At 43.4% G+C, this 11816-nt stretch overlaps 1 protein-coding gene across 1 annotated transcript in view; it reads left to right on the plus strand.

The window, feature by feature from the left end:
* The window catches only part of LOC114922158 (zinc finger protein 721-like), a 20150-nt gene that overhangs the window by 2630 nt on the left and 5704 nt on the right, over positions 1–11816 (plus strand). The window contains exon 2 of the mRNA XM_029286527.1: positions 6866–8518. Coding sequence (XP_029142360.1) covers positions 6866–8518 — 1653 coding nt within the window. The remainder of the gene's footprint in view (positions 1–6865; positions 8519–11816) is intronic.

Raw genomic sequence — 11816 nt, forward strand, 5'->3', positions numbered from 1 at the left:
TCGAGGACTACCTGTACATCTGGGTCCATGGATTCAGGCAGGTGTAAGGAGGAGGGGAGGTACAAGTTAAAGAGGCTGGAGGTCTAAATAGAGCCCTGTGAGACTTTTCTGAAGAGGTACCAGGTTGACTAGCTAGCACATTTCATACAAATGCTGAATGAGAAAAAGCAACATCCGTTTGTACTGTATTCTCCAGGTTCATCAAGATTTATCTCAAATGGAGTCAAATGTAAGTTTAAAATCTACAAAGGCTAAATGCAGTGATTTTGTCCATGCCATTTTCTTTATTTAGAAGAATGTTAGTCATAAATCAAAATTTACACCCAATGCATTATGCAAGAACAAATTGCGGGTGCCATTCCGTTGCATCAGCTTCGACTGATTTCACAGTAAATTGAGATTATTTCGTAAAAAGGTACCCCTACTTTTGCTGCAACAGGGGCACTCGATCATTCACCTTGTCCTTCTCTGAAACTTGTGTAAAGCATTTGAGGGGCTCAAACTGGCTACAGTATGTATGGTGGTGATTGAGTAGAACCAGGTGGAAGAATTCTTGGTCTCTGTTTTGTGTCCACAATCTGTATTTTTATGAGTTTTTGGCTCCTTCTTCTGCTTCAGGAAGGGTTTCAGCTGGAGCCAGGATTGCCCAGAGGGGGGGGGGGCATCTGAGAGGCTAGCTTGAACTCAGGCAGGAAGTAAGGAAGACTGGACTTGGACAACAGGCCCAGGCCCAGAAATCCAGCCTTTCTGAACACTGCTACATTTAGCAAATGTGAATGTGGGTGTTCGATGCTATAGAGAGAGTACTATTGTGTGAATCGAATCAAAATTTACTGGGTTGGCCAGGATATCTCGAGCTCTAGACCATGTTGGCCAGACTACCTGGGCAGGTGGTTGTGAGGCACTAATCTGGGAAGAGCCGGTGACCCACCTCCTTGGCAGGAAGGCCGGCTAGGAGTGGCCCTCCGAAGAAAACCTGGGACGAGCATCTCCGGGCTGTTGGACTCTCGAGATCCAGCAGATGGTGCAACATCCTGTCCTTTGCTGCCCCCTGATGGCCGTTAGTGGATCTGCTGCCCTGATCTAATTCCATCTTGAGAGCCCAGAAGGCTTTGGCAGCTCCCACAGTAAGGATAGCAGTTGGGTCCTTCAAAGCCTCCCCTGACCTCGCTGGCGGTTCCTCGGCAGGTGCAAGGGCCCTTGGACCACGCAAAAGAGACAATCAACCATCCCCAAAGAGAAAAAGACCCCAGCCCCTCCCCACCAGCACTCAGATCAGCATAGATTAGCTCCAAGGTCACCTTCAGACCAAGAATCAAGGAAGCAAGACCCCAATCCAGAAATGGTCACAGAGCCTTTAGTAAACAGCCCAACCAGCAAATCCCTAAGACCCCCCCCCAAGACAGGCAAGGCCCCAGAATATAAACCAACAGCAATCAGCACTCCTTGTAGCACAGATGACATTACCTAGTTGGGTAATGAAAGGTCTGCAAGAAAACAAGCAAGCTCAGAGAGCACCAAGGACCCCTCATTTCAGCCCTATTCTCCTTAAGTGATGAAACCTATTGCAAAGTCTAGCCTATTCTGCTCACTTCCTAATGCCAGATGGAAGAAGATAAATTACATGGTTTATGTTGTGATGCACATTTCTTCACCTTGACATTTTGTCCCCCTCCGGATACAAAAAACACACCATACCTGAAGGAGGAGAATTCAGATGGCAAAACTCTGAACAGCCATGGAAAGAGAACAGAATTTGATCACTTGGGGAACTAATTTGCTGCAAGAAAAGAATGCATTCTCCTCCCACAGTCTGTTGGAGGGGTTAGAAAACAAGGATATTATATCAATGTGCCTGTTCAGATAAAATAAGTAAAATGGGCTAATTGATAGGAGCTCCCCAGGTAGGCAAGAAAAAAGTTAGACTTTGCACTGGGGGGGGGGGGGTTACTGTATTTACCCCCATTACAATAATAAAATATTGTAGTCTGATCTTTCTGAAGGTTACTCCAGCTCTGGATTGGCAGTTTCCATCTCAAGTAGGATCACAGATCAAGGAAAGAGGCCACAATCTTAAAGATCAAAATCTATGCCTTTCTTCAGAATGACACAGAATTAACTTGAAGGCTCTTGTCAATATTGGGAAGAATTGCTACAGTAAAAACGAACGTACTGCCAAAGATTCTATTTTTATTTCAAACAATTCCGATAAAACTTGAGAAAAAATTCTTTCAAGATTTAAACTCATTAATTTTGAACTTTGTTTGGCAGGGGAAGAAAGCTGGAATTAAGATGAAAACACTACAAGACGCTAAGGAAAATGGAGGATTTGGGTTGCCGGAATGGGCCTTGTATTATCAAGCATCTGTTTTAACACGGGTGAAAGAATGGATAATGCTTAGAAACAAAAGGTTGTTGTATCTAGAGGGACATGATTTACAATTGGGGTGGCACGCTTTCTCATGGTATGGGAAAAATAGAGCTCATAAGTATTTTCAAAATCACTATATAAGAAATGCCTTGTTAACAGTATGGGAAAAAATTAAAGCTAAAATATACCTAAAAATTCCAGGGTGGTTATCAACGATGGAGGCATTTGTACATCCGAACTTGGTAGACTTTGAAAAAATATGGGCATATAGAGATATTCTAAATATTGATGGGAATTTAAAATCTAAGCAAGAACTGGGAAATCAGGGGATCAACCTGTCGTGGTGGACACATTTATAGATGCAAAATAGATATGAAAAAGATGTGAAAATGTATGCATTCTATAAAGATCAAACTGTGTTTGATAGGATTTTGTTAACTTCAGATGAGAAATTAAGAAAATGTATAATTTTTTGTTAATTTTGGAAATGAAAATTGAACAAGTTAAAGAAACAATGATAAGATGGGCGAAAAACTTTGGCTATAATATAGAACTAGAAAAGTGGCAAATGCTATGGGAGAGAAATTACAAATTAACAATGTCAACTTCATATAAAGAAAACCTGTATAAAATGTTTTATAGATGGCACTTGCCACCAGCAAGATTAGCAAAAATGTTTAAAAATATATCAGATAGATGCTGGAAATGTAAACACAACGCAGGCACGTACTATCACATTTGGTGGACATGTGGCAAAGCTAAGGCTTATTGGAAAAAGATACATACATGGTTAGAAAAAATATTAGGTGAACATGTTGATTTTAAACCTGAACTTTTTTTACTAGGTATAATGCCTGAAAAGATTAATAACCAGAGTTTATATTTAATTTTACACATCACTACAGCAGCAAGAATAATCTTTGCACAATACTGGAAGAATGAAGGATTGCCATCAGAAGAAGAAATAATCTGAAAAATATTGGAATGTGCAGAGATGGACAGATTAACTATGAGACTGAAAGATAAAGAAGACACAGACTACTACCAAGTTTGGGACTTATTTTATTGTTGGTTAGAGGAAAGAATGAAGGATTAGGAATCGAATATGTGTTAGCATAGCTAACCCCAGACAGTTCGTTGATTGGAAAAATTAACATATATATGCAAAAGAAAACCAATAAAATCTCTATTAAAAAATAATAAAAAAAACAAAAACAAAATCTATGCCTTTCTTCAGAATGACACAGAATTAACTTCAAGGCTCTTTTACATCTGGATGGAACCTTCAATATTACTGAATGCACAAACCCTGTCAGGTCCACCATCGTGCCCTGCCATTCTTGGGAAGGGGGGGATGTTTGCTGGCGATTTTGCTTGCTTTTTGCTTTGTTGTAACTGCTTGGTAATTTAGGGAGGGGGATATCTGCTGGTGGACTGGTGAGGGGGGTGGCTGGGCGGGCTTGGGCATAGTAAGCCAGCTTACCAAAGAGTGTCGGGTTCATTTTACCTTCCGCAGGTAATCCTTGACTGAGAATCATTGTTCAAAGTTGCAACATTATTGAAACAAGGGACTTAAAGCCAGTCCTCGCAGTTACGACCATCACAGCACCCTCATAGGTCACATAATCCAAATTTCAGGCAGTTGGCAACCAGCCGGGATGTAGGACCCAGGATCACGTGATGGACCACTGGACAATTTCTGTTGCTAAGTTAGACATTTGTTAAGTGAATTTTACCCCATTTTACGACCTTTCTTGCCACTGTTTATTTATTTATTTATTTAATTTAATTTAATTTATATGCCGCCCTTCTCCCGACAGGACTCAGGGCGGCGCACAACATACTTAAAACCAAAACATATATACAATCCCCCCCTTAAAACCGAATTAAACCAAATTTAGAGTTGCGTCTTTCAAATTCCTAAAAAACCCAGTATAAAATCCACCCTAGGTCAGGTCCGCTTGCTGAAAGAGCCATGTCTTNGGGTGGGCTTGGGAGTAATAAGCCAGACTACCAAAGGGTGCCAGATTCATTTTACCTGCCGCAGGTGATCCTCGACGGAGAATCATTGTTCAAAGTTCCAACAGCATTGAAAGAAGGGACTTACACCCAGTCCTCGCAGTTATGACCATCACAGCACCCTCATCGGTCACATAATCCAAATTTCAGGCACTTAGGAACCAGCCTGGATGTAGGACCCAGGATCACGTGATGGACCACTGGACAATTTCTGTTGCTAAGTTAGACATTTGTTAAGTGAACTTTGCTCCATTTCGCGACCTTTCTTACCACTGTTGCTAAGTGAATCCTTGCAGTCTTTAAGTCGGTAACGCAGTTGTTAAGCGACCCTGGCTTCCCCATTGACTTTGCTCATTAGGTCACAAAAGCCGATCACGTGACCCTCCCCAGGCACTGCGACTGTCATAAATATGAGCCAGTTGTCAGGCATTTCAATTTATGATTACGTGACTACAAAGGTCGTAAGCGTGAAAAATTGTCATAATCCTTTTTTTAGTGCTGTTATAACTTTGAACGGTCATTAAATGAACTGTTGTAAGTCGAGGACTACCTGTATTATGCCTAAAATTTTCAGTCACCCAGAGATGACTGTGTTCTGCGCTGCCTTTTCAGACTTCGCCTGGTCCTCCCACAATCACTGTTGCTCCGTAAAAGTCCTTTTTATCCAACTGGATGGATTCCGAGTCTTCCTTTGCTGAGGGACCAGCTGAGGCAGTTCCTTACAAGCCCAAAGCAGAAGCCCACCAAAAAGAGTCAGTCTTTGTGCCTTTAAGCCCTCCATGGACAGGCTTATCAACTCAAAGGGTCTAGTGAGCTTCAGAGAATAGTGAATAGCAGTTCTTCCACTGCTTAGTAAACTCAGCCCTTCTCTTTGCTCAGAAGTGATGATAGAAATATTAGGCGTATTCTACCGAATAACAGGTGCTAGCCAGGGGTATGTAGGTATGCATTACATTTATACAACCTCACACTTTAATAAAAGCAGAACACAACACAGAAGCCAATAAAGAGACTCCCATTTCCTGCAGACGTAACATATTCCCACTTTCTGGAATCATAGAGGGTCTCCTGCTGGAGGAGGGGGTTGGACTAGAAGACCTCCAAGGTCCCTTCCAGCTCTGTTGTTCTGTTAGCTGAGAAGAGAGCTTCCTGCCTACATCTAAACATGCCTGGAGAAGGTCACTGGGCTCCAGCATCAGATTACCTCAGGTATTGAGTGCAGAAACAACCGGAACATTAAAATGATTTCAAATCGTAGAAAAGGGGCTTTGGGGGAGGTGGGGGACATAGAAGTTCGAAAGCCTCTGAAACTGCCAGCTCAGGATCCTCTCTCAGCCCGGGAGAAGCTGGCTGGAGGCTGAGAGAGGAGCAGGAACCCCTCCAGCCTTTGGGGGGGGGCGTAGGAAGCACGGAGAGCCCCCCAAGGCCGAGGGTCTCGGGCCAGGCTCCCCGGGGAGAAAGGGGCGCATGGGGGGGAAAGCCTTTCTGTAGGCTTCAATCTCAGGACGCCCAGAGGTCAGAGAGGCCCAGATATTAAGGGGGGGTCCTGGAGGGGATCCCCCCCCCGCTGCAGTCTGGCAAAGGGGTCCCGGGGAGGAGGCGGGAAAGGGGGGGCGGGGGCGGCATCGGGGGGTCCAGGAGGCGCAGAGAGGAGGCCCGGCTGCCTGGAGGCCTCGGGGGGAGCCTGGCCGGAGCCCCCCAGGAGAGCGAAGGGGGGAAGCCCCCCCAAGCTCCCCCCCACCCTGCCAAGGGAGAGACCCCGGATGAGGGAGGGGCGGAGACGCAGCCCCGGAAACGCCCCTCAGCTGCGCCTGCCTGCCTGACCCTCGTTACTGCGCAGGCGCCATCTGGCTGATTCAAGGAAGGAGGACGAAGATTGGTCGCTCTGGCGATGGCGGCGATTGGCAGGAGGACTCCTCGGGGCGGTCTCTCCAGAGGAACAGGCGGAGCTTCTAGGGAAAGGGCGCAGAGAGGTCCCGCCTCCACTTCCGGAAACAAAACGGGAACGAGCGATTTTCCTGAATCGGCGATAGAGGAGCCCGGATGTTGCAGGTTTGGCGCAGGGGATGCTGGGAGTCCCGGGAGGCGGTGAAGGGGTAGATCAGAAGCTCGAGGCCTGGTCGTGTGGGAGGAGGCTGGGAGGGAGTTCCCTGACAGGCGGAGGCTTCGGCCTTCCTCCCCGGGCTTGACAGTCTGGGACTGCCCTCCGGGGAAGGGGACGAAACCGTGACCCGCTTCTCCTTCGCCCCTGCAGGAGGACGGGCGAGCCCGGCAGAGGAAGGACGGAAGGAGGCGCCGCCCGAGAGGAGAGGAGGCCCCGCGGAGCAGCCCCGGGAGGAGACGGCGGGGAAGGCCCGGAAGAGATGAGCCGAAGGGGACTCCGGGAAAGGAGGCCGCCTGGAGGGAGAAGCGAGGAGCAGGAAACGGGCGGAGACCCCGAGACGGGCCTAGAGGGCGGAGGATCCTTCGGGACAGGCGGAAGACCCGGGAATCCCCAGAGAATCCAGGAGGGAGGAAAGAAATATCAGTGCCCGGAATGTAGAAAATCTTTCAGAAGTAATGGAGATCTCGAAAGGCATCTAAGAATCCATTCAGGAGAGAAACCATTTAAATGCCAGGAATGTGGAAAGAGCTTCAGTCAAATGGGACACCTTTATGTACATCAAAGGATCCATTCAGGAGAGAAACAGCATAAATGCCTGGAATGTGGAAAGAGCTTCAGTCAGAGAGGAAACCTTTATGTACATCAAAGGATCCATTCAGGAGAAAAACCGTATAAATGCCTGGAGTGCGGAAAGACGTTTATTTATGCTGGAAGCCTGCGTACACATCAAAGGATTCACACGGGAGAAAAACCATATACATGTCTGGAGTGTGGAAAGAGCTTCAGTCAGACAGGACACCTGTATGCACATCAAACAATGCACACTGGAGAGAAACAGCATAAGTGTCTGGAGTGTGGAAAGTGCTTCAGTCAGAGGGGACACCTTTATACACATCAAAGGATTCACACAGGAGAAAAACCATATAAATGTCTGGAGTGTGGAAAGACCTTCAGTCATACAGGACATGTTTATGCACATGAAAGAATTCACTTAGCAGAGAAACAGTATAAACACCTAGAGTGTGGAAAGAGCTTCAGTGAGAGAACAGATGGAAGATTTGGGAATCCCCAAAGAATCCAGGAGGGAGAAAAGAAATATCAATGCACAGAGTGTAAAAAATCCTTCAAAAATAATGGAGATCTTGAAAACCATCAAAGAATCCACACAGGAGAAAAACTATTTACATGCCCGGAGTGTGGAAGGAGCTTCAGTCAGAGAGCAAACCTTTACACTCATCTAATAATCCATTCCGGAGAGAAACCATATAAATGTCTGGAATGTGGAAAGAGCTTCTGTCAGAGAGGAAATCTTTATATACACCAACTAATTCACACTGGAGAAAAACCGTATAAATGCCTGGAGTGTGGAAAGAGGTTTATTCACGCTGGAAACCTCCATAAACATCAAAGGATTCATACAGGAGAAAAACCGTATAAATGTTTGGAGTGTGGAAAGAGCTTCAGTCAGACAGGACACCTTTATGCACATCAAAGGATTCACACAGGAGAAAAACCATATAAATGTCTGGAGTGTGGAAAGAGCTTCAGTCAGACAGGACACCTTTATGCACATGAAAGAATCCACTTAGGAGAGAAACAGCATAAACACCTGGAGTGTGGAAAGAGCTTCAGTGAGAGGAGAACAGACGGAAAACTTGGGAATCCCCAAAGAATCCAAGAAGGAGAAAAATATCAATGCACAGAATGTGAAAAATCCTTCAAAAGGAATGGTGATCTTGAAAAGCATGTAAGAATCCACACAGGAGAAAAACCTTATAAATGCTTTGAGTGTGGAAAGAGCTTCAGTCATAGGTGCAGCCTTTATGTACATCAAAGGATCCACTCAGGAGAGAGACCGTATAAATGCCTGGAATGTGGAAAGCATTTCAATAATGGAGGAACTCTGTATAGACATCACATGATTCACACAGGAGAAAAACCATATAAATGCCTGGAGTGTGGAAAGAGCTTCAATCGGAGAGAAAACCTTTACAAACATCAAAGGATTCACATGGAGAAAAAACGCTGAATATGCCTGAGTGTGGAAAGATCTTCACTCACAATACATGTCTGAGTAATTGAATTCAATTGAATAATTTGTTTAGCCAAGTGTGATTAGACACACAAGGAATTTGCTTCTGGTGCAGAAGCTCTCGGTGTACATACAAAGCAACAGAAGAATGATAACAGAGCTGGAAGCAACCTTGGAGGTCTTCTAGTCCAACCCCCTGTTCAAGCAGGAGACTCTATACAATTTGAAACAAGTGGCTGTTCAATCTGTTCTGAAAAACATCTAGTGATGAAGCACCCGCAGCTTCTGAAGGCAAACTGTCCCACTGGTTAATTGTCAAACATTGAAACAGTGCTATCATGTCACCCCTAGTCCTTCTCATCTCTAGAGTAGCCATACCCAGTTCCCACAACTGTTCTTCATGTGTTTTAATCTCCAGGCTCTTAATCATCGTAGTTGCTTTTCTTTGCATTTTTTCCAAACTCTTAACATCTTTTTGTAATGCGGTGACCAAAACTGGATGCAGTATTCTTGGTGTGGCCTTACTAAGGCTTTATAAAGTGGGACTAATACTTCATGTGATTTTGATTCTATGCCTCTGTTTATACAATCAAGGATTGTGTTAGCTTTTTTGGCGGCGGCTGCAACAGTGCTAGCTCATATTTAAGTGATCGTCCACTAGGACTCCAAGGTCCCTCTCACAGTTACTGTCTTTGAGCCAGGTTTCGCATAATCTGTACTTGTACCTTTGGTTTTTCATGCCTAAGTGTAAAACCTTGCTTTTCTCCACATTAAATTTCATGATGTTGGATAGGGCCCATTGTTTAAGTCTGTCAAAATCTCTTTGGACCCTGAGCTTGTCTTCTGGGTTGTTGGCTGTTCCTGCAAGCTTAGTGTCATCTGCAAAGTTGATGAATTCCCCTTCTATTCCCTCATCTAAGGGGGTCCCTGTTAAATTTCATTCCCACTGGTGATGTTTTATGACCCCTTTTCCTCACCGGTACTAATCCTGCAGGGAGGGACAATTTTAGCTGCCACTCCTAGTGCTGGGACCACAGTGATTGCTGCTGCTGTGGGGCCGGCTATGGTCCCATCTTCAGTGGCAGATGTGGTTGCCCCATCAGCCACTGGCTGGAGGTGGAATCAAGTTTCCCATGCAACAATACAAAGCTAGTTCCTTCATTTCCTGCCCCGCCCCCCAAAACCAGTCCAAATGCAGCCAATGTGATGCCGCCAAGATGTTTTGTGTTTTTTTAAAAGAAAATATGTTTATTGGGTTTTTTTACATATCATTATCAATATTTGGTAAACTGTGTTGTCTGGGTTTGTGTTTATAAATAATGATTAATTTCTATAGTTCCATATTCCACATAATAACTTTCCTTGATTGTCTCTTCTTCCAATGATATTCTCTTTTATCAACCTTAAATTAGTACATTTCTTGATAATTTTAGAAGATAGCAATTAGGTATCCACAAATAACCTCCACCTCATTATTAAGTTTCTTTTCTAATTAATCATCTAGATCACCTTGTCATAGATCCTGTTTTTAGAGTTCTCATTTAAATTTATTTTCCCCACAATATTCAAAAGAAAATATTTTAACCTATTAAAATTTTCTTAAAGTTAATTACACTTAGATATTGAAATCTTTTTCTACATATGAACCATCCTAACACTTAACATTTTTCATATCTTGAAACAGAAAAACAAAAGAAAGAATATACTGGTGTTTTTTTTAAAAAAAATCCCTCTTAAGTTAAAATACATTTATAATCAATGTTTCATTCTTTTTAAGCATATTCAAGTCTTCAAAATCCATTTTATTTAAGTATTTAGTACATTTCCCTCATAAATATCCCAAACTTTTTTATGTTTCTCATATCATAGGCAAAAAATACTGTATTGCTTATCCCTCTAAGCTAAGATTCAAAATTTTATTTCTTCAACCGTATTCAAACAAGTGCTTAATCTTTAAGTATTCCATCAAATGAATCCCCTCATCTAATTTCTTAAATCTGGCTTTAGCCCTTCTTTTGCCAAACATTTTTCCTAATCAGTGTGTTCCATTGAACCCAAAGATCTTCCCATGATTTTGTAGATATTGTTGTAGGTACAAAAGATGAGTCAAGTGTTTTGGTGGGAATATTCCTCAGAAATCTTTTTTTTTCTTTCTCTCTTAGTTTCTCCCATCACCTTTTTTCTCTCAAGTTCTTGAAATCTTGACATATAGGTTGTCTTTTCCATGTCCAGTATTTCCTAGAATCTTTTTTCCATCTGGATTAAATGACAGCTCCTTCCGTTATTAAATTCCATCTCTCAGTTTCTTTCCATTAGTTTATGTTCAGTTATCTGCTTCACTTGATCTCTCTCTTTTTTTGTATTCTTTCTGATCATTTGTTTGTTGTGACGTTAAATTGAGAACGTGTTCATTTAAGTTTTCAAAGTTATTTTTAATTTCCTCGTGGTTTGAAGTTAATGTCATTTGTATTTATTGTAACATAATATACATTTCCTCCTGGAAAGTATTTGTTTTTTCTTGATATGTTCTTTCTGCAGATCTCTGATTCTCCATAATGACCAAAAATCAAAGTTTTCCTTTTCTCTGCCAATCGCTTTAAAGTCTCAGTTTAAAAAGTATTTATAATCCAGGAAGGTCAATTTTTTTTGGGGGGGGGGTATAATTCTCGCTTTGTAGATAGCTCACAATGATTTCACAGTAAATTGTGATTATTTGCTAAAAAAAAGGTACCCCTACTTTTATTATTATTATTATTATTATTATTATTATTATATCTCAGGGCTGCTGGACTCCCTAGACCCGGCAGATGGCGCAAAGTCCTGTCCTGTGCTGCCCCCTGATGGCCGTTAGTGGAGCTGCTGCTCTGATCTAATTCCATCTCAAGAACCCAGAAAGCTTTGGCAGCTCCCACAGTAAAGATGGCAGTTGGCTCCTTCAAAGCGCTCCTCTGACCTCGCTGGCAGTTCCTCTGTGGGTGAAAGTGGTCACACATTGCTATTGATCTGATAAGATCAAATCAGGGTGTGACCACTTGCACCCACCGAGGAACCGCCAGCGAGGTCAGTGGATATCTATTGTTATCCCGTCAAGGTCAGGCCATGACTTGGTGTCCTTGAGATACTTATGCCATCCTCTCCTTTCTGTAGGGAGACTGGACCCATTCAAACGCTCCTCCTCCCGGTGACTGATGGCCCCAATGGGTTACAGAGGGAACTGGGGAATATCCAGGGGGGCTTGCGGCATGGTCCTGTCAAGTCTCATTATATCCTGGAACTAAAGGGCAGCGAAA

This window comes from Protobothrops mucrosquamatus, unplaced genomic scaffold (genome assembly GCF_001527695.2).
Source record: "Protobothrops mucrosquamatus isolate PMUCROS unplaced genomic scaffold, P.Mucros_1.0 scaffold3988, whole genome shotgun sequence".
Lineage (NCBI taxonomy): Eukaryota > Metazoa > Chordata > Lepidosauria > Squamata > Viperidae > Protobothrops > Protobothrops mucrosquamatus.